This window comes from Eschrichtius robustus, chromosome 14, assembly GCF_028021215.1.
Source record: "Eschrichtius robustus isolate mEscRob2 chromosome 14, mEscRob2.pri, whole genome shotgun sequence".
Classification (NCBI taxonomy): Eukaryota; Metazoa; Chordata; class Mammalia; order Artiodactyla; family Eschrichtiidae; genus Eschrichtius; species Eschrichtius robustus.
In genome coordinates, this window is record NC_090837.1 from 18,116,095 (window position 1) to 18,139,020 (window position 22,926).

Here is a 22,926-nt window from a genome sequence, read left to right on the forward strand (position 1 = left end):
AATTGTATCAAGGAGGGGCCCGGGGATTGACTGCTAAGGGGTGCTTGGTTTCTTTGGGGGGTAATGAAAATCTTCTAAAATTGATTGCTTGATGGATGCACAAGTTTGTGAGTATACCAGAAGTGGAGTAAACCCTCGCGCTGCATGCCTACTATGTGCCGGGCACCGTGCTGGGTGTTCCCTGCCTCTCAGAGCCTCCACTCTGATGGGGGAGGAAGACACGGGGTGACGGGGGGACACTGCATGTGACACAGGTGTCTGGGGTCCTTCTAGAGACGTGGCATCAGGGAAGGCCCCACTGAGCAGTGACACTGAGCTGAGAGATGCCCTGAGAGGAGGGAAGTCAGGAGGGAATCTGGAGGACAGCAAACAGCCTGTGCTAAGGCCCTGGGTGGAAACACGCCTGCGTGTGAAGGGAACTTTCTGGAGGCCAGTGTGGCTTGAGTGGGGTGAGCGGAGATTGAGTGCTGGGAGCAGAGGTCATGTGGGTGGCCAGGGGCCAAACCACACACGGTCCTTTAGGCCCTTTGTGCCCACGAACTGGAGCCTGAGTGCGATGGGATTTTATCCTCCAGGAACCGATGTGAACCTGGCTTCTCTCCAGCGTGCGGTAGGTGCTCAGCAAACGTTTCTGGAATGAACTCTGAACTCTGCCTGGGCCCTGGACCACTAAGTCCAACTTGGCAATTTACCAATGTCTTTCTCATCCACTCATGACAGCCTGTGAGGGGCACGGAGTGGGCTTCACCCCATTTCACAGATGAGGGAAATAAAGCTCAGCGAGGTGTCCGAAGCCAGAGAGTGGCAGCTGAACAAGGTTAGATGAGAATCCGGGTCAAGTGGGGCTTATTCGGGGTTCCTGCAGGTGTGTGTGTGTGTGTGTGTGTGTGTGTGTGTGTGTGTGTGTGTGTGTGTGTGTGTGTGTGTGTGTGTGTGTGCGCGTGTGTGTGTACATATACACAAGAGCACTAGTGTGCACCCTGGAAGCAGAAATCGTGTGGCCCCAGCAACCCTGCCAGGGTGCTGTGTCTCAATCGCCTGTACAGCTGAAGCAAGTAATTGTGACTGTTAGCAGTTGAAAGTGTATGTTCGTTAATGATTTACTTTCTTACAAAAAAAAAAAGAAACGAGAATCAAGATTATTCCAGTATTAGCATCATTCTCACGCAAGGGCACGTCAGCATACTTTCTCAAGGAGGTGAAACAAAAGGACGAGATCATCCTCTGCCCTCTGGGCCTCTGCTTCCTCACCTATGCAATGGCGGCAGCGTGCCGTGGCACGGAATGGGTTAACACGTGGACAAGGTGAACAGGTCCCAGGATCTCCTCCCAGCGCCCACAAGCTGCCCGCCTGGCCCCAGTAGGGAGGCTTCGCAAGCGGAGCAGGTGCCCGGGAACCCACAGAACCCCGGGAGTTCCAGTGGCACAACTGAAACAGAATTCAGCCCAGCAGGACTCCCCTGTCCCCGAAAAACGCCCTCACCCCTCCCCGGCCACAAGGGGTGAGTCCACAGGCCAAGAATCAATCCAGGTGTTGCGATTCCTTTGCTGTGTGCCCTTGGGCCAGTCACCTCCCCTCTCTGAGCCTCAAGGTCAGCATCTCTAAAATGGGCATCTTCCTAGCACCTCAGGATACAGTGGGGTCACTCAGGGGAAAAATGCCAGGATATGGCACTCAACAAAGTGTAAGGGCCCAGGCCTCAGGTTCCTCATCTACAACATGGGGACAATCTCTTGGGGTTTGGGAGGATTCAACGGGACAGTGGAATAACGTTTGTATAGCACTCAGCGCAGGGACTGCCAAGTAGAAACTCAATATATGATATACAGTCATGGTAATAACAGCAAACACTTAAAAAACACCTACTAGGTGTCAGCCACTGTTCACAGTGCCTTCTGACATTAATTCATGTAAACTCAGTTCATTTCTAACAAGTTGGCTCTATTATTATCCCTCTTTTACAGATGGGGAAACAGAAGCACAGAGATATTAACCCACACAAGGTCACATGCCTGAGAAGTAGCAGAGTTAAGATTCAAACCCAGGCTCTCTGACTTAAGATACATATTACACTTCAACTAAAAAATTGTTTTTGGTATGCATATTATAACACAAATTTTAAAAATTATTTTCTATCCAACAAAAGAAAAAATAGTAGATAAATTAGATGTAATCAAAATTGAAAACCTTCATGCATCAAAGAACACTACCAAGAGAATGAAAAAACAGTCCACAGAATGGGAGAAAGTATTTGCAGATCATGTATCTGATAAGAGATGAATATCCAGAATATACAAATGTGTGTGTGTGTGTATATATATATATATACATATCAATCAGATTCAAAAATGGGCAAAGAAGATACACAACTAGCCAAGAAGCACAAGAAAAGATATTCAATATCATTAGTTGTTAGGGGAATGCAAATCAAATCCACAAGGAGATACCACTTCACACCCATTAGGATGGACAGTATTTTTTAAAAAAACACAGAAAATAACAAGTGTTGGTGAAGATGTGGAGAAATTAGAACCCTTGTGCATTATTGCTGGTGACAATGTAAAATTGGTGAAGCCACTGTGGTGAACCCTCAAAAAGTTAAACGTAGAATTACCACAGTTTTTTGAGCAATTCCACTCTCCGGTATAGACTCAAAATAACGGATAGCAGGGACTCAGACAGATACTTGCACACCAATGTTCCTAGTAGCATTATTCACAATAGTCAAAAGGTGGACACAACCCAAGTGTCCATCCACAGAAGAACGGACAAACAAAATGTGTTCTGTACATACGAGGGAATATTATTCAGCCATAAAAAGGAGTGGAGTGATGACACGTGCTACACCATATGGACAAATAAATAAATAAAACGAGCCAAACACAAAAGGATACACATTGTATGATTCCATTTATATGAAGTACCCAGAAAGGGCAAATTCATAGAGACAGAAAGTAGAGTAGAGGTTACCGGGGGCTGTGGGAGGCGGGGAGTGGGGAGTTAGTGTTTCACGGCACAGACAGACTTTCTGTTCAGGATGATGAGAAAAGCTCTGAAGATGGATGGTGGTGATGGTTACACAACACTGAGAATGTATCTAATGACATACATTATTATAGATGTATAGTAAGCTTAAAATGATTAAAATGGTAAATTTTACGTTATGTGTATTTAACCACAGTAATTTTTTTTTTTGTTTAATCGTCTTGCCCAAATTGTTCCAACAGCCTCCTAACCGGTCTCCGAGCTTCCAGTTTACCCTCTCCAACCCTTCTCTGCAATGGCCACTGAAGGGCGCCCCAAGCTCCAAGGCGCTCCTCTGACCTTCTCTAACCCTGGTCCTAATTTCCCTTGGCTCTTCCAAGCCTCTGGCCGGTGAACACCACGCCCCTTATTCTAACCCTGAGGGTCCTTCTCAGCTGGGTCTAGTCAACGGGCTCATCCCCACCACTCCCCAGCTAACCCCCTCGAAGCTCCTGGAAAACCCCACATTGTCCTACCCAACACCGGAGTATTAGCTCCCGGGAGCAGGAACCACACGTCTTGTTCACTGCTGTACCTGATGGGCCCAAAACAGCACATGACACATAGTAGGTACTCATACATTTCTGTTGAATGAATGAGTGAGTGACTAAATCAACAAATAACTAGTTTGTACCATCCTGGGTTTACAGTCTAGGAATGTGAGCACTTTGAAGACAAGTTAACTTGTTCATCTTTATATCTGTAGAGCTTTGCATGAATTAACATGAATTAATAACTGGGTGGAGGATGGATGGATGGGTAGGTAGATGGCTGGGAGGGTAGATGAGTGAGTGGGTGGAGAGAGAACTGGGTAAATGAATAAATACAAAATCCTCCCAATACAAAATCTCAGGCACAACTGGTCATTTGCATTTTAAGACCTAGGAAACAAAAGCTTTCTGGTCTGGCTGGTTTTAATTCAGAAAAGGAACTTTAACCAGCTGAGATATAAATTACTCCATTCTTCTCCAGCCCTTTGGACTCAACAGTGAAAGACAAGAAGCAATTAACAAGTGAAATTAGCCACCTGTCAGAGGATTCCTGGGCCTCCTAAGAGCCCAGCTTGCTGTCCAGATCCTCACCACTCAGCTCCGCGTCACGCTCCTAGAGCTGGCCCATTATCCAGACTCACCCAGGCAGAAGGAGTCACTCTGGCCGCTGGGCCGGCTCCCACCCGGCCTGTTCCTTCCACCTCAGCCTTCCTTCCCTTTCCTGAGGCCTGCTCCCCAGCAGACTGGGGGCCTTGGAGGGCGGGGATTGTGTCCTCCAATCCCTGAAGCCCAGTGCCCAGCACACATCTCACATCACAGCACACAGATGCTGGGTAGATTTTCTCTCTTGTCCTGTATCCTGGTTTGGAGGCCCAAGGCTTCCTTGACAAGGAAGCCAGACTGTACTAAACCATGCTATTTGGTTTTTGTTGTTGTTGTTTTGGCTGCACCACGCGGCTTGCAGGATCCTAGTTCCCCAACCAGAGACTGAACCCATGCCCCCTGCAGTGGAAGTGCGGAGTCCCGACCACTGGACCACCACGGAATTCCCGACAATGCTATCTGAACGACCAACGGCCATTTCCAATGTGGCCAACTTCCAGCGTGGAACACTGACTTTTCCAGACCCTCTTGCTGCTAGCAGTGGCCGTGTGACCCATTAGTGCCCTCTGGGAGGGTGCTCCAGGGAGAGCTGTTGCTTTCTTGCAAACTCAGCTGACATGGCACCTCTGGCTTCCCACTTCTTCCCACCTGAAAGTGGACCGAGTGGCTGGAAAAGTGGCAGCCACCTTGGGACCATGAGGCACGAAGCAGGAGGGAAAGCCCAAGAGACTCTCAGAGGTGCTGACTTAAGTCAGCCGCTGCCCACCTCCAGATATCTTGCTGCGTGAGGCAAATTAGGCCTTTCAATTAAGCCAGTGAGCCACGTTCCCGGTACTTCAGCAAGACGTGGACACAGGCCCAACCTCATATGTGGGAACACCAAGCAACACAGTACGGGGAGGAGAATTCACATCCCCAGCAAATAAAAAGCCATCATACCTTTATGTACAACTTGTTTTTTAAGCACAATCTTTGATGAGTTCTTTCTAGCAGTTCATATATGGTTTTCCATTTTGCTTTTATTTCCTTCTCTTTTGACAGCCCAGTCAACCAACTGAAATTCAAAGAGAACCTCTAACCAGGACCACTGATGTCTCCATTTTGGGGCCACATCAAGAGTTCCCTCTTATCTCAAGTTGATCGCATTCACAAGAATTACTATTCTTGTCATTAGAATTCAAAAAAATGTGCCCCCATTCTCCAGTCGTTATAATAAAGTTATCAGGCTCAGAGTGGATATATGTATATGTATAACTGATTCACTATGCTGTACACCTGAAACTAACACAACATTGTAAGTCAACTATACTCCAATAAAAATTTTTTTTAAAAAAGAGAGAAATCATAAAAAGGAAAAAAATAAAGTTATCAGGTTCAAATGCTTTCAAAGCTTCAGGGATTGCCCTGGCCGATCCTTGTCCAAAGATGATGGCATGATGACAGAGTTGCCAGGAGGTGTGCCACTGCTCAAAAGTAAGAACCACTGGTTCATCAGCAGGAGGTGTGGGAAAAGTCTGAACTCAGGATTAAAACACACACTGGGGGGGGGGGGGGGTGTCCAGGAATGACTTCCAGGCCATCTCCTGGACCCTGCATGACACTCAGGAATAGAACACAGTTTCACACCCCCCAACCCTGGCCCAAGCTGCTCCCTCCAGCAGGGGCAAACCACTTCTTCCCAGACCACACCCATCTGGCAAACGCTTGTTCATCTTTGAACACTTAAAACAATTGTCCCTCCTCTGTGAGACCTCCCCAGATGGAGAGATATACTCCCTAATCTTGGGGGAAACTTGGAACCATGAGCAAATTGAATGAGGGAATGCAGGTGAAGCACGCAACAGGGCGCATGGCACACACAGTAAGGGCTCAGTGAACCAGAGCTGTTAGAACCCATGGCAGTTATTTACTTACCTTCTTTTTTTTTTTTTTTTTTTTTATTTACTTACCTTCTTATCTACCTGTGTCTTATTCATAACATGCAGATAAATATTTGTCAAAATAAAGACTGAACCCCCGAAATGTTCCATCTCAGCCCAACTGGGCTAGTCACTGACCCCAAGACCCGCCTCTTGCTTCACCTCACCTCCACGCCTTTGCATGCATTGTCCCTACTTCCTGAGTGCCTGCCTTCACCTAACTATGCCCTCCTGGGCCACCTCCAGTCCCGCCTGGACTGTGGACCCCAGGAAACTGAGTGAGAGACTCTCCAGGGTCCCCTCACTCAGGGCCTGGCACAAAGTAGGCCCATGAGGGGGTGAACTCATCACTAGATGAGCCACCAAATGCTGACTGACGGGTTTGGGGATTTGGGAGAACATTCTTGAGGTTACCAGAGGCCCATCTGCCACATCGCAGGGAACCCCCAGAGCCAGTCAATCTGTGCCTTCACGGTCACGGGAGGGACCTCTGGGGTGAACCATGATCCAAGGTCGTGGTCCACGACTGAGTCACCGTGTTTTACAATCCCAGCACGAGTGCAAGCCAAAGGCTCACTTTACGAGGAAAAGAGGGTGCGCCCATCCACCACCACCCCTGGATGGGGGAGGGAGGAGGCTGGGCGCAGGACTGGGACCTGCCACACAGTCCGGAGGTCCTAAGGATGGCCCTGAAAGGAGCAGGGGAGCAGGGAGAGCACAGAGCACTGGCCAGGGACTCAGAACTCCAGTCCCAGCCCAGCCCGGCCGCCATGGGACCCCGGACAGAACACCGCCCCTCCCCTGCCCTCCGTTTCCTCAACGGCAAAATAAAACTCCTAAGAGAGGGGACAACTTCCCGTTCCATGAGCAGCTCTTCGAGAGAATGTAGAGGAAAAAAACAGCTGACAGCAAATTATAATTAACAACACAGTGGGACTTCCCTGGTGTTGCAGTGGTTAAGAATCCGCCTGCCAATGCGGGGGACACGGGTTCGAGCCCTGGTCCGGGAAGATCCCACATGCCGCGGAGCAACTAAGCCCGTGCACCACAACTACTGAGCCTGCACTCTAGAGCCCGCGAGCCACAACTACTGAGCCCGTGTGCCACAACTACTGAAGCCTGCGCACCCTAGAGCCCGTGCTCCACAAGAGAAGCCACCGCAATGAGAAGCCCGCGCACCGCAACAAAGAGTAGCCCCCGCTCCCCGCAACTAGAGAAAGCCCGCGTGCAGCAACAAAGACCCAACGCAGCCAAAAATAAATAAATAAATTTATTTTAAAAAACCCAAAACCAAAACACAGTAACATTTATCAGGCAGTTACTCTCCATCAGTGCTTTATAAGCATCATCTCATTTCAGCCCCATCCTCCTACCACACGATGAGGTAGACTCAGACCTTGGGAGAGGCACTTACTGGCTCTGAGCCTCAGTTTTCCCACCTGTAAAATGCGGATAAACTACTATCTACGCCACCCAGTAAGCACTGTGGTGGGCACTGTGGTGGGCACTGTTATTCCTGCAATCCACCACTTTACAGAGGAAAAAAAAGAGAGGCCCCGAGTGCTAAACTCACTCGTTTGCCGCCTCTATGAAGCGTCCGGGTGGGACCGGGCTGACCTCATGCTCAGGGTCTGACCAGCTGGGGGTGGGTGGGGCTCTGCAGATCAGCAGGGCATCAGCCCCAGTGGGTCCCAGGCACCCTTCGGAGGGTGGCCAACCCTGTGCTGGACAAATATCATATTCTCAGCCCCGGGGCTTGGTTGGCTGTCCTGTTTCCTTGTGAGAGATGCACCAAGCACTGCAGGCCCAAGGGGAGAGAGGGGCTGGCAGGGCGGTCCCAGGCCAAAAGCACAGGCCTGAGGCAGAAGGGGCCCAGGGCCAAGGCTGGAGGTGAAACAGGCCCAGTATGCATTCCAGCTCCCCCGCTTGCTGACTGTGTGGCCTTGGGCAAGTGGCTTAACCTCTCTGAGACTTGGTTTCCTCCTCTGCAAAATGGGATTCATATTCCCTAACATGAGTGGGGAGTGGGGACTGACAAGGCCTGGAGCACAGACTCAAAAAAGGGAGATGAACCTGAATCTCATCTGGAAGTCAACAGTACAAAGTCATCAATCAAAACAGTGACAGGAGTAACGGCGGATGGCATTTATCCACTAGTGAATGAATCCCCAAATGTACCACGGAGTATAAAATGCAGGACTGACCACCTCCTACCTCCAGATAGGTAGGGGCAGCTGGCAGGGCCAAGGGCTCAGGACCCCAGGCCTCACCTGCAGGGTTGCCCTGCCTATGTCAGGCCCTCTCTCGGGGCCTCAGTTTCCCCATTCATAATGAGAGAGTTGGACTAGGAGAGAAAAAGGGAGATGACAGGAGGACGGGGAGTTAGGAGGAGGAGGAGGAGGGGGCAAGGGAGGTGGAAGAGAAGGAGAGGAAAAGGAAAGCGGGAACAGTGATCCCCGCAGCCAAGGCATTAACTGGGAATTTACTTTCCTGACGGCTGAGTGACCTCATTTACTGCTCACAAAAATACTCTGGAAGCCACTTAGGACCAGCCTCATTTTACAGAAGCAAAAACTGAGGCTCAGTGGGGTCCATCAAGCCACTTGCCTGAGGTCACAGAGTGCCAGAGCCAGAACTTGAACCTACTTCTTTCAGTCTCCAGAGCCCCAATGCTGAGGTACCCCCAGACAGGCTTTTGGAGCCATCAGAAAGTGAGCTGAACACCACCACCCCCTGGTGGCCACTACCTGGAATTGCAGGTGTCAGTCCTGAAAGCAGGGAACCGAGGTCTGGGGCCCCAGCTCTGTCTTGCTCAGGCTCAGTACCCCAACCCATCCACCTCCAGGGGAGAGGTGATCAAGCAGGCAGCAATGGGGCAGGGGCCTTGGGGGCCAGAAGGAGGGAGCCACCTGACAACTCCATGGACAAAGGCTCCTCAGTGACAGAGGGAGAAAGGGGAGGGGCCAGCAAGCAGAGACTGTAAAAAGACAGGGTTTGAATGCTCTTCGCTCCATGGCCTTTGTCTTCTCTCTCTCTCTCTCTCTCTCTCTCTCTCTCTCTCTCTCACAAACATACATACACACACACACACACACACACACACACACACACACAATCAGATAAGCTGGGTCAGTGCCTGAGAGGGAGTGGAGACAAGGGTGAGAAAGAAATCGGTGGCTGAGATCTGGACACTTGAGGAATTTTCCAGGGCTTCTCAGCCGACATCTGAGTCCCTGCATGGGAGCTGTCACCCCCAGCCCCACAGTCAGGCCTTTTAACTCTCCCATCATGTCTCGGCAAGAAGCCTGCCAGGGGCGGCGTCTTCACCCATTTTACAGAGGAGGGGACCAAGGTTTAGGGAAGTGAAGTCTCTTGCCCGTGGCCATAAAGCTAGAAGGAATGGACCTCAGGCTTCAATGCTGCAGGAGCCCACGTCTCAGAGACCGGGCACAGATAACCACTGAAATGCATGCAGCCTTGCACTCAGAATGACCTCAGGCACAGAGCTGGTGTTGCCTCATTAAAAACGGCTTATCTCAGATGTCCCCACGCAAGGCCCAGGGCCTGGGTGGGACTTCAGGAGGAAATGCAGAGCTCAGCAGATCTCCAAGGATCATGGAGCAAAAGTGAAAAAAAAAAAAAAAAACCAGAAAAGAAAATCACGGAAATTCAGACGTGGTGAAGCCCTGGAACCCAGCTGGGGACACTGAGGCTCCAGCGAAGGGGGCTCACCTGGGGTCCCGCCACCTCATTTACCTACTTGCTTCCACAAGTGAGGAAACAGGCTGAGTGGGAGGAAGTGCTGGCTGAGGAGACAGAGCTCAGTGACAGCCAAAAGGACACTCGAAAAAAAGAATAATAACAACAACAACAACGATAATAATAATGGTAATGTGACACTTATTAAAGTGTTTACCGGGACCAAGCTAAACACTTCTCGAATTATCTTATCTGAACCCCACATCAGCCCTGTGAAGGAGATGTTATTACTACCCCCATTTTACAGATGAGGAAACTGAGGCCAGACGCCCATCTGCATGCAGAGCTAGGATGTGAACCCAGGCGAACCGGCTCCAGAAGCAGCTTAACCCCACCTTCCTCCTGTCGTCACCACACTAACTATCACTGTCTGAATTACCATGTGCTGGGCCCCACGCAATCCTACTCCATCCTCCCAGCGGCGCAAAAGAAGCAGGAATCACAGCCCTGTTCTCCCAGTGAACAAAGTGAGGTGCAGAGAAATTAATACAAATTGCTCAAAGAGGCTGAGAGGAGGAGACAGTGCTGGGATTCGAACCCAGGGCTCTCGGACCCCAGCACGTGTTCTCCTAACTGCTCCACGCCAAGCAGCAGGGGCCACCCCTCCACAAGGGGCCAAAAAACCACGAGGGGAGGAGGCTTCCCCAGCAGAGCCACCAAACACCCTCCACGTCATGAACCATGGCACAGCCAGACAGCACCAGGCTCCCGGACAGTCACCTGCCCGTCCCCGTCCCCCTCAGGCCCTGGGGCCAGCCTGGGACATTCCCAACTGCGTCCACTCTGGCCACGCCAGCACCACTCACCACGAAGGGCCCGCTCCTCTTGTCCTTGCAGAAGCTGTGGCTTCTCCGGGGGCCCGCGGCCACAGGCGTCACCTGCCGGAGCAGCGGCTCATTGTCCTGAAGGGCATCCTCCCTCCCCGGTGGCACCTGAGGCACAGGACACAAGAAGAGGACTTTACTGGGGCTTCCCTATTTGCAGAAAGAATATGTCACACCGAGAGAGTCCATTCTGACCTAAAAGGGCAAAGAAGAAAATTAAAGCTCCAGGTGCTCCATCCCCACCCCCCCGCACCATCCCATGGCAGGTGGTCCACCTCAGTGAACGGGGGTAATATGTAGGATCAGCAGGTCTGGGTTCAGCCCAGCCTCAGCCACTTAGTAACTGTGTTACCTCAGCTGTGTGCCTTAACCTCTCTGAGCCTTGACCATGTGGGGAAAGACCCCTAATAATCGTCCTCAGTTCAGGGATGGACCAGCCCGTGGAAAGCGTGTGACTCAGTGCTGCCACCAGGGGGCAGACGTGTGTGAGACCTGGGTGCCTGGTTGGCTTCATCTTAGTCTCCCCCATGCCTGGCATGTGGGGAGCCCTCCGTAAATGTTAGCCTGCCTCATCACTGCCACTGGCAACTTTTGGTGACCTCATTTTAGACATCCTTCCATGCATCCAAACACATGTGCACCTATACAGAGAAATGGTACATGAATACAATGGAGTAGGTGTGCTGGTATGAATCCTGTTATTTTTATTTATAAGGGGATAGTCACAAGCCAGTAAACACGGGACTCTAGAATGTGGATTGTACATACCTCACACTGTCCCTGCCCAGAGAGGGAAGGCATCTGCTTAAGAACACACAGCATGAGTGAAGAGCATGGCTGGATTCCTGATCCCTTGCCTCACAGCCTCTTTTTTGATGCCTTATGAGGCTCTCTGGTTCTCCTCTGACCTCCCTGGCTATTCCTTCTCAGGCTCCCTGCATCTCAGAGGGACATGTGAAAGTGTGACCCAGGCCAGCCACGCAGCCTCCTCTTCTACATCACTCCCTTGGGGTTTCTTATCACACCCCATGGCTTAAATAAATCCCGTGTACACACGGACGAGTCCGGATTCTGTCTCTCTGTGTTGGGACTCCAGACCTGCAGATCCCATTGCCCACTTACCATCTATATAGTCACTGCTCACGCTGATCTGAGACCTCATGTGCCCAAAACAGGCCTCTCCATTCCTCCCCTCCAATCGCTCCTCCCCACCTTGTCCCCGTCACCAGCTGGGTAGGCCAAGACCCTCGGGTCACCCTCTGTCTCCTCTTTCTCTCCGTCCCATCAACAAAGCTGACACTGCCTTCAAAACATGCTGCAAACCTCACATCATATGCGAAAATCGACTCAAAATAGATCAAAGACCTAAATGTCAGAGCCAAAAGGAGAAAACTCTTAGAAGAAAATATAGGCTTATATCTTCATGACCTTCATGGATTAGGCAAGAGTTTCTTAGATAGGACACCAGAAGCTCAAGCAACAAAAGAAAACTAGACTACATCAAAATGAAAGACTTTGATGCTTCAAAGGGTACCATTAAGAAAGTGAAAAGTGGGACTTCCCTGGTGGCCCAGTGGTTGGGAATCCGCCTGCCAATGCAGGCGACACAGGTTCGATCCCTGGTCCGGGAAGATCCCACGTGCCGCGGAGCAACTAAGCCCATGCACCACAACTACTGAGCCCGCGTGCCACAACTACTGAAGCCCGCCCGCCAAGAGCCTGTGCTCCGCAAGAAGAGAAGCCATCGAAATGAGAAGCCCGCACACCGCAAAGAAGGGTAGCCCCTGCTCGCCACACTAGAGAAAGCCCATGCGCAGCAACAAGACCCAACGCAGCCAGAAGTTAATTAATTAATTAATTTTTAAAAAGTGAAAAGACAACCCACAGAATGGGAGAACATTCCTGCAAATCATTCGGTCTCATAAAGCACTTGTATCCAGAATGTACAAAGAATAATTACAGCTCAATAATAAAATAACAAACGAATTTAAAAATGGACAAAGGATCTGAATAGACATTACTCCAAAAAGGTACACAAATGGCCAATAAGCACGTTAAAAGACGCTCAACAGGAAATGCAAATCAAAACCACAATGATCATTTTGCAATATATACAAATACTGAATCATCATGTTATATCAGAAATTGATATAACATTACATGTCAATTATATCTCAATTTAAAAAAAACCACCATGAGATATCACTTCACACTCACTGGGATGGCTAGAATCAGAATGACAGATGATAGCAAATGTTGGCTAGGATGCAGAAAAATTAGAACCCTCATACACTGCTGGTGGGAATGCAGAATGGTGCAGCTGCTTTGGAAAACAGTCTGACAGCCCCTCGAAGGTGAAACCTGGAGTTATTACCATATAACCCAGCAATGCCACTCCCAGGTATATAGCCAAAGAAATGAAAGCATACAAAAACTTGTGCATGAATGTTCAAAGCACCTTCCTCCATAATAGCTAAAGAGTGGAAACAACCCAAATGCCCATCACCAATGAATGGATAAATAAAATGGGGTGCATCTATACTGCAGAATATTATTCGACCATATAAAGGAATGAACTACTAATATATGCTACAATACGGACGGACCTTGAAAACATTATGCTAAGTGAAAGAGGTCAGTCACAAAGGACCCCTTCGTGTGATTTCATTTATATGAAATGTCCAGAATAGGCAAATCTATAGAGACAGAAAGTAGATGAATGGTTGCCTGGGCCTGGAGGGTATTAGGAGAACAGGAAGTGACTGGTCAGTGAGTACAGGGCTTCCTAGGGGATGAAGAAGATACTCTTTAAATGGGTGAATTGCATGGGCCATGAATTTATATCTCAATAAAGCTGTTACCACCTCCTCAAAAAATGCTGCTAACCCCTCCACTGCCACCACCCTGGTGCAAGCCCTGTCACCTGTCTGAGGACCACGGCAGCCTCCTTACGGGCCTCCCTGCTTCCACCCTCACCCAGAGGGCAGCCAGGGGTCTCTCTGAGACACAGATGGTGGCAGCAGCTCAGAACCCTTTGCTAGCTCCCTGACGCTCTGGCCCCTCCTCACCTCTCCAGCTCAGCTCTGGCCAGCATCCCAGGGCCCACTGGAGTCCCTCCAGCATCCCCAGGACCAGCTCATCCCCATGCTGGGGCATCTTCACTCGCTGCTTCTGCCTCTTCCCCGCAGATCCCGGCCTGCCTGGGGTGCTCCCATCACTCACATGGCATCTGTCAAGTCCCTTCCCATGAGACAGCCCCTTAGAGAAAGGGGGTGACAGGGAGGTTACTCTATCTCCCTAGGACTTACCACTCTCTGAATGATCCCACTCACTCACTCTGCTTGCCCATCTGGACCAGCGCTGTCTACTAGAACACTCTGTGATTATGGCGAGGTTCTCCATCTGGGCTGAGCAATACCATGGCCGTGGGCCACTTGTGGCTTTTGAGCATTTGGATGTGTCCAGTGTGACGAAGAAACTGAATTTTGGATCTTACTTAATTTTAACTAATTTAAATTGAAAGAACCACACGTGGCTAGTGGCTGCCGTATTGGACGGCACAGCCTGATACAGTGGACTGGGCCCTCCCAGCGACCCTGGTGCCCAGAACAGGGCCTGACACCAGATTCGTACACTTATGCAATGTGTGAAGAGATGAAGGTTGACCCTAAGTGCATCCCTCTGACTTCCACAAACCTTCTCCACATTAGGCCCTGGGCCAGGCACTTGACTATATGTTACTTTGTGATAAATCTCCAGCAAGTCCATGAGGCAAGCAGGATTCCCATTCTACAGGTGAGGAAACTGAGGCTCAGAGAGGTCTGGCAAGGTGCCCAGAGCCACACAGCTGGTAAGTCACAAAGCTAGGTCTGCCCAACGCCAGGTCTGCCCCATTTGCAGTCCAGGGCTGTTTCCAGGAAGAAGTCAAATCATGAAAAGTACAAAGTGTTCATCTTCCTAATGAAGAATTCTTTTTCCAAAAGAAAAGTGGCGGAACTTAAGCCAGCAGGTTATAGGAAGGAAGTACAAATGGCCTCACGCACAAGTGACAGGATGGAGGGCACTCATTGGGAGCATGAGCTCCAAAAGTTTGATAACCCAGCCGGCTGGCAAGGCTGAGGGAAGACGGGGCCCTGTCATCACTGGGGAGGATGTGAACTGGTACAGCTCCACTGCATGGCGCGCTGGCAGTCCTGCAAAGCCACAGCCCCCTTCCCCCGTGGAAGGGCAATCGCCATTCTGAACCCACAGATACACCTGCACGTACGTGGTTTGTAAATAGTAAAAGGTGGGAAATATCATCCACCTCTACTATGCAGCAGTTAAAAACAATGAGGACGCTCGCTGTCTGCGGGCTGAATGCAAAAGTTCTCCAAGAGGATTTATACAAAAAAAACCCCAAAAAAACGGCAGGTAGCAGATCTGTGGGTTCAGCATTGACCCTCCACCCAAGAATCCCCAGGGGAGCTTCTAAAACTGACAAAGGCAGGCCCCACCTCAGAGACTTCAGCCTAATTGGTCTGGAGGGAAGCCCCTGCACTGCTGTCTTTTAGGACTTACCCATAGGCAACCAAAGTTTCAACCACTCTTAGAGAACGCTCTCTTTTACGGAAAAGGGAAGGAAAAACAAGACTTACGTATTCACATTTGCTTGTATTTTCGGAAAGAAACTCTAAAAGAATTTGGGCAGAAAAGAATATGATTACGGGATGAGAAGGAACGGGAGGATGGAGAATGAGAGGTCTGGGGGAATTTTTACTTTATAAGTATTTTTGGAGCCACGTGAAAATATTCTCTCTTGAAACGAAAATAAATCATTTGATGAAATGAAATACTATAATTGGGCCTGGGACAAAGTTCTGATAAATGTTAAGTGAAAAAGAAAGAAAGAGTGAGAACGAAGGGAAGAGAGGAGGGAGGGAGGGAGGAATAACTTTAATTGTAATCACACCCCATGTGGGGCACATGAGCAGAATTGGCTGCCGATCAAGAAATCTTCACCCAAGGAAGCAGAGATGCACCTCAAGATGCTCAATGAAGCCCTAGAACTCAAATCAACCCAAATGTCCATCCACAAAAGTCTGGATAAGAAAAGCTTGGGCTGTCACATAATGAAATACTTTGCAACCATTAAAAATAATAAGGTGATTATATATGCACTTTTTTTTTTACTGTTAAAGTTTTAAAAGCAAGTTATATGGGTATATATCTGAAAAAAACAAAAACATTAACTCAGAAAGATCCATGCACCCCAATGATCACAGCAGCATTATTTATAATTGCCAAGGTATGGAGTGTAAATGTCCATCAACAGATGAATGGGTAAAGAAGATGTGGTGTGCGTGTGTGTGTATATGTGTGTGTGTGTGTACCACACACACACTGGAATATTACTCGGCCATTAAAAAGAACGAAATTTTGCCATTTGCAGCAGCATGGATGGATTTGGAGGGCATTATGCTAAGTGAAATAAGTCAAAGAGAGAAAGACACATACTGTATGGTATCACTTATATGTGGAATCTAAAAAATACAACAAACTAGTGAATATAATAAAAAAGAAGGAGACTCACAGATATAGAGAACAAACTAATGGTTACCAGTGGGGCATTGGGGGAAGGGGCAATGTAAGCGTGAGGCGGGGGGGGAGGGGGGAGGTATAAACTATTGGGTGTAAATAGGCTCAAGGATGTATTGTATAACACGGGGAATATAGCCAATATTTTGTAATAACTGTAAATGGAAAGTAATCTTTAAAAATTTTACAAAAAAATTAAAAAAAATTTTAAATACACGACAGAAAAAACAAAGCAAGTTGTGAGATTTTCTGAAGAATGCTGCCATGTTTCCACAGAACAGTATGCATTTACCTATCCGTGTCTGGGCCAGGGTGCCCCAGCCTCAGATCTACATACATTTGGGGCTCCATGATTCTCTGTATTGGGGGCTGTGCTGTAGGATGTTGTGGAGCACCCCCGGTCTCCACCCAGTAGATGCCAGGAGCAAACTCTTCCCTGGTTACGACAACAAAAAATGTCTCAAACTTTGCCAAATGCGCCCTGGGAGCAAAGCTGCCCATGGCCGAGAACCACCAACAGGCCTGGAGGGGAGGGTCCCAGTGCACCAGAGGGTCCTCATTTGGGGGAGCTTTCCATCCTAAACCATATGTTTCAATAATATTTTAAATTGTGCCCAAGCATTCACTACTTTTGCAATAAGAAAAATACAACAATTATAAATCAATACATATACGATGGGTAAGCCACTCTGGAGTGTGGGCAAGTCTCCAAGGAGATCAAAAACCATAACAGTGGCTGCATCTGGGGGACAGGAAAGGAAAGGGGTCCGTGGGGACATTTTTCTATACACGTTATACACTCTTGTAAGGTTTGAATTTTCAACAACCAACATTTTTTACTTCTGTTTTGCTCTTATTTATTTTTTAAAGGTCAAGAACCAAAGATCTTTGGGCAGGAGAGAAGAGAAACGGGAGCTGTTCCAAGGCTTCCCAGTCCCCTTTGTGAGAAAACAGATCCCCTGACAATGAGCGCTCCTGGGGCCCCGGCACCCCGGGCGGGCGTCCAAGGCTGGGCCGGGGTGGCCCCTCCACGAGTCCCTGAGTCTCCTGCTGCCGGCGGGCCCCTCAGCCAGGCGCTGGCACACAGATGCAGTGTCACATTTCCACGGCCTCTTCCCTCTCTCGCTTCCCCATAACAACAGCCTGGAGCTGGGTGGGGGGGCGGGGGGGAGGCGAAACCCTTCCCGGAGGCGCATCTGCGGAGCCCGCTGCCTGCCCGGCCCATGCTGGGCACTTTATCTCCTCTCCGCCTGGTCGCAGCGCCTCAAGGAAGGAATCCCCGTTAACTCCTAACTCCGGAGAGGGGGAAACTGAGGCTCGGGGAGGCCAAGTGCCTGCTCTGCACACAGCTGAGCCGGTGAGCGGCAGAGCGGAGATTCCAACGCAAGCCTGAATATGGTCACTGGAAGAGACGTGGGTTCAAAGTCTGCTTCCACCACTTACGCGCCCTGAACCTTAGGTGAATTCTCCTATCGCTTAATTTCCACAACATCCCTTTCTAGGTTGGATGGGGGGTGACAGGGAGGGGCCCATAGTCAGTTTCCACACTGGCCCCAGGGCATGCCTTTTTTTTTCCCACCTCTGAACCTTTGCTCATGCTGTGCTCCTACCAAGAATGCCCTCACCTCCCTTAATCAGCCCATCCGAATTCATATCCATCCCTCAAGGGTGGGCTCAGGCCAGGGCCTCCTCCGGGACGTCTCCCTGGGCCTCTTCTCCAGCGCCTCACTCTGCACCACATCCTTTCCTGGCCGTCAATCACGTCCCACCTCCACACAGAGATCGAAAGTTTCCCGAGGGCTGACTCCATGCCTCAGATTTCTTCCCCACCTTCATGATCTCTCATTCCACTGAAAGCTCGGGTATCGGGCTAGACCTGGGTGCAAACACTGGCTACGCCACTTGGTGCTTTGTGACTTGGGATAAGTTACTGAACCTCTCTGAGCCTCCGTTTTTTCCATCTGAACAAGGTGATCATACCTGCAGCAGACGTTGTGGGTGTCCTGCCCACCACTCAAGTACACGCCAATGCTGCGTGAGGATTTTCCTCTCCACCACTGAGCATGGCCCCAGCCAGGTTAGAGGAGTCTGAATGGTAAAAACCCCAGACACAGCCTCAGGCAAGGACAGAGGGGAACTAGGAAACAAATACTCCAGGTCCCCTGCCCCTTGGACAGGACCACCCAGAGGTGACCTGTGCTGCTCCCCAGGGGTCTCCAGTGAGAACGAGCCTCAGGTGCCCACACCTTCATCACCTGCTTCCCTTCCCTGACTCACTTCTCCTCCCCACACCAGCTCCTCTGGGGATCACCTCCTAAAACAACTTGCAGGGAGGGGGCTGCTTCTATAGGAACACAAACCACGACAAGCCCTCTCGTGTGGATTGTCCTGAGGCTCATGTGAGCTCACTCATTCAACGAACACTTCTTGAACGTTCACGAAACATCAAGCAGGATGCTGGACTCTGGGGATACGATGATGAACGTGATGCAGCACACTGGAATACAGCAGGTGCTCAATAAATGACACCTATCGTGATCATTCTAGGCCAGAGGTTTAAAACTGGTAGCCCACGGGCTGTATAGTGCCAGCAGACAAGTTTTGTTTGGACTAAGCAGCATTTTTTTAGTACTCTGTCCTCATTTCATAATGGGGGGAGGGGATTACGGACAAAAATCTGGATCTTCCCAGTTCTCTTGATAAATCAGATCTGCCATCTCAACACCACCTTCCTCACTTGTCAAGAACCAGCCGGGGCTGCACAGCGGTTGCCCCCTTCCGATAAGGCATGGGCTCTCCATTTGCCACAAGCCCCACCACTCCCTAGCATCTCACACCCAGCCTGACTCCACTCATTTCCATACTCACCCGGCCTACCCACGTGGGTTCTGAGTTTGAGACCCCTGGCCTGCATGTTTAACAACGTTTGACAAAACTGCAACATGGTTTGTACTCACCTTTTGACTGTCTCGATTCCCCGACTCCTGCCGACAGAGCCCTGTCTTGATGTCTTTGGCCTCTGAACTCTCCCTGGGGAGGCTGGGCCTCCCTTTGGGCTGCTCTTGCCTCCTCTCTCTGGCTTCCTGCATGATGGACAGGCCCTCTCGGATTTTGAGAGGGGGGCCTTTCTCCGAATGGGCCCTCTTGACATCCAGCAGTGACCTTCCACAGTCCCATGGGTGGTTGCCCCATTGGGTCACACTGTCCTCCTCTCCCCTCCTGAGGGATTTCCCTGGGGGCCCTTTCTTCTGGTCAGTGGGGGACGACCTGGGTGGCATGGTGGCCCCACTGCCCAGATCCTCCCAGGAGGTGGTGGGCTTTGACTCAGCCAGGGGATGCTGGCACTTTGCACTGTGATGTTTACTGATAAAGGCCTTTTTTTCATCCTCAGTGACCCCCGAGCCTTTTTTCCTGGGACCTGCAGGGCCAGAAGAGGCCCCTGGATATTTCTCAGGAGGAGCTGAGTGCGGCAGAGCCCACAGAGGAGGGCTGACCTTGGTGTTCATGGCTGCCCCCGGGGTCTCTGCCAGTTGCTTGCCCGAGCCGGGGGTAGAACTGGGGTTTGCTTCGGCGAAACTGGCTTGTTTCCGGGGACCCTCAATTTCAGGGCCCTCCTTCAGGCTCCTCCGTCTCCGATCCACCTCGCCTTGCTGGCCGGGCCTCTCAGGGTTTGAGGCCCTGGGCTCTGCGGGCGGACCCCCCATCAGCTCCTGAGCCTCCCTGGGGCCTGCGGCCGGCTGTCTCTGGTACTCGGCCATCAGGGCGTCAATGTCGAGGATGCTGGACCTGTAGCCGTCCTTGATTTTACCTGGGAACGTCTCGCTGACCACCTCCGTCTTCCTTCTGACCAGGAGATGGGTGGCTTTCGGGTGACTTTTGAGAGCCGGAGGTGTTTGGGGAGCACCAGGCGGGGACGTCTTGTTCCCACCGTCCTTCCAGTCGCTGTGAAAACCAATGCTGTCTTCCGGTCCCCGACGAACCCATAAAGCGTCGGCATCGGAGATTCTCTCGCTGGGAGGACCCAGAATCCTGTCCCCAAGAGACGCCGGCCTCGGAGTCTTTGGGAAGTTTGCGCTGTCATGCTCTCTGCCTGGAGCCTGGTTTTTACTGCCCATGGTCTCCAGCAGCTCTTCACGGTTCAGAGAAACCAACGTAGATGTTAAAAGATGAGGCGATGGAGGTGGGGCTATTTTTCTAGAATGTTCCATCAAGTTTTCGGGCCCAGGCTTAACAACGCTCTTTGCTTTTTGAGTGTCGGGAATCTGATACGTCACTGCAAAAAAGGTCGCCTTGGGTTCCACAGATGACCCTTGCTTTGCCGTTGAAAGAACCTGTGACACGCCCGGGTTGCCCAGCTGGGGCTCCTCCCAACCGTGGGCTAGTTGGGGTTTTCCTAAGGCACCTGCGGTGCGGGTCAAATAACCCGTCCGTCTCTGCTCTGCCTTGGAAGAGTGCTCTGGGGCCAGCAAGCTGAATTCATCGAACTTTGCGTCGTGGGGTAACGTCCGCCGCCTCCACCTCTCCATCCTCTGGTCGCTGGGGCTCACCTTCCGCATCCTGGCTTCGGGCTCCGGCACCTGGGCCGGCCTCGCTCCACCCTGGCCGCCAGCCACGGCGAGGGGCCCCTTCTGGAGCAGCACGTCTGCCTGTGGCCGGGCTCGGAAGTCAGAGGCTTCGCCCTTAGCCCTGGAAGGAGGCTCCAGAGGGCCCCCCTGGGGGGGACCCCTTTCCCCTGGCTTTATTCCGGCCCCTTCGATCCCCTGGTGCTGGGTCTCCTGGATGGCAGCCTGGATGGTCCTCGCAGAGGTGGCCTCGGGGCTTGGTTCCGTGCCTCTCTCTTCACTGACCCCCATGGCGGCTTTCTGCCAGCTCATGGCCACCCCACCTGTCCATCTGGGTGACAGACAATTGCCTCCAGACGTGTCCTTTAGCTCTCGGTGGAAATCAGGCTTTGGCCCACTGACCTCACGCGTCCCTCGAGCTTCCCAGATCAAACTGGCCCTTTGGACGGACCCCACCTGGCCTTCCAGCCCGCGCTCGGGGTCAGCAGGGGTTACGGCAGGGGTGACCTCCTGGGACAGCGAGAGCCGAGACTGGCTGCTCCGGAGCGTCACAGCCTTCTCCTCGGGCGCCGTGGGGATGGCCTCGCTGTGCGCACGCTCCCCGACCGCGTGCATGATGTCATACCTGGGCTCGACCCTCTCGGATGCGGGAGGGCTTTCCAAGAGCTTGAGGCAGGGGTTATTACTGCACTTTTCGCCCACAGGGTATCTTCCCAGGAGCGAAGACGTATGATGCTGTTTGGGCTCACCGTTGGAGAAGGCAGTCCACCCAGATTTCTTTGGGTCGGGATTTTCCAACCACTCTTTCTTCAGGTATGTGGTTTGCGGGAAAGAGCTTCTCGACCCAAGGAACATGGATCTGAGCTCCAAGACATCGGCCGTGTCCCTGGGGGTCATGGCTGTGGGACAGTGTCCTGACGGGTCAGCCACGGTGTGCTTCTCCACGTGATGCTCGAACACTGTGGCCCACACGGTCTGGAAGCTTCCGTCATCATCCGGGGTGCTGGCAGAAGGGCTCAGAGGCCCCACCACACTTTCGCTCCAACCGCTGCCAGGGACTTGGTCAGAACTGTCTTTCCGCTCTGTCTGCCTGGATTTCTCCCGGGTCGTCGCAGGCTTCCAGGGGCTTCTTGGGACAGATGCTACATCCACACCATGCCCTTCCTTTTGCTGTGGGAAAAAAAAAAACCCAATTTAAGTTAAAGGGTTTGAAATGGAGGGAATTCCCTGGTGGTTCAGTGGTTAGGACTCCGGGCTTCCATTGCCAGGGCCTGGGGTTCGATCCCTGGTCGGGGAACTAACATCCCACAAGCCGTGCAGTGCAGCCAAAACAAAACCTGGTGGGGGGGGGGGCAGTTTGAAATGGAAAGAAAGAGATGAAGTGATTGAAATCGCTGCTTTTATTTATTTATTTATTTATTTTTGCCTGCCTTGGGTCTTTGTCGCTGCGCGCGGGCTTTCTCTAGTTGCGGCGAGCAGGGGCTACTCTTCGTTGCGGTGAGCAGGCTTCTCATTTCGGTGGCTTCTCTTGTTGCGGAGCTAGGGCTCTAGGTGCGCGGGCTTCAGTAGTTGTGGCACATGGGTTCAGTAGTTGTGGCTCACAGGCTCTAGAGCGCAGGCCCAGTAGTTGTGGCGCACGGGCTTGTTGCTCCGCGGCATGTGGGATCTTCCCTGACCAGGGCTCGAACCCGTGTTCCCTGCATTGTCAGGCAGATTCTTGACCACTGTGCCACCAGGGAAGCCCTGAAATAGCTGCTTTTAAAATCACAGCAGTGAGACACCATAAAATCTTACAGACTGAGCATAGCCAGTGTGAGTGAGGATGTGGTGAAACGGCCACTCTCAGACACAGCCACTCTCAGACGCTTGGTGAGAAGACAAATGGGCATGATTCTTGGGCAACTCAGTATATCTGTCATGATTTTAAGACACTCATTTCCTTTTATCTGGCCGATTTCCTCCCAGGATTCTTGCTTTGCCCACGTGCACTAGTCTATGTGAACGAGAAAGTTCATACAGCACTGTTTGTGAAACAAAAGAACACAGAAACAACCTAAATGCCCATCTGAAGGGCACTGGCTAAATAAATTCTGAAATATTCAAACAACTGAATACCACACAGGCACTTGGATCCACAGAAGGGGGTGTGGGTCCCAATGTCCTAAC

General features: G+C 51.0%; 1 protein-coding gene across 1 annotated transcript in view; it reads right to left on the minus strand.

The window, feature by feature from the left end:
* The window catches only part of KIAA1671 (KIAA1671 ortholog), a 139,427-nt gene that overhangs the window by 97,783 nt on the left and 18,718 nt on the right, over positions 1–22,926 (minus strand). The window contains exons 5-6 of the mRNA XM_068562631.1: positions 19,156–21,930; positions 10,604–10,729 (exon numbers count right to left, since the gene is read on the minus strand). Of these exons, the coding sequence (XP_068418732.1) occupies positions 10,604–10,729; positions 19,156–21,930 (2,901 nt within the window). The remainder of the gene's footprint in view (positions 1–10,603; positions 10,730–19,155; positions 21,931–22,926) is intronic.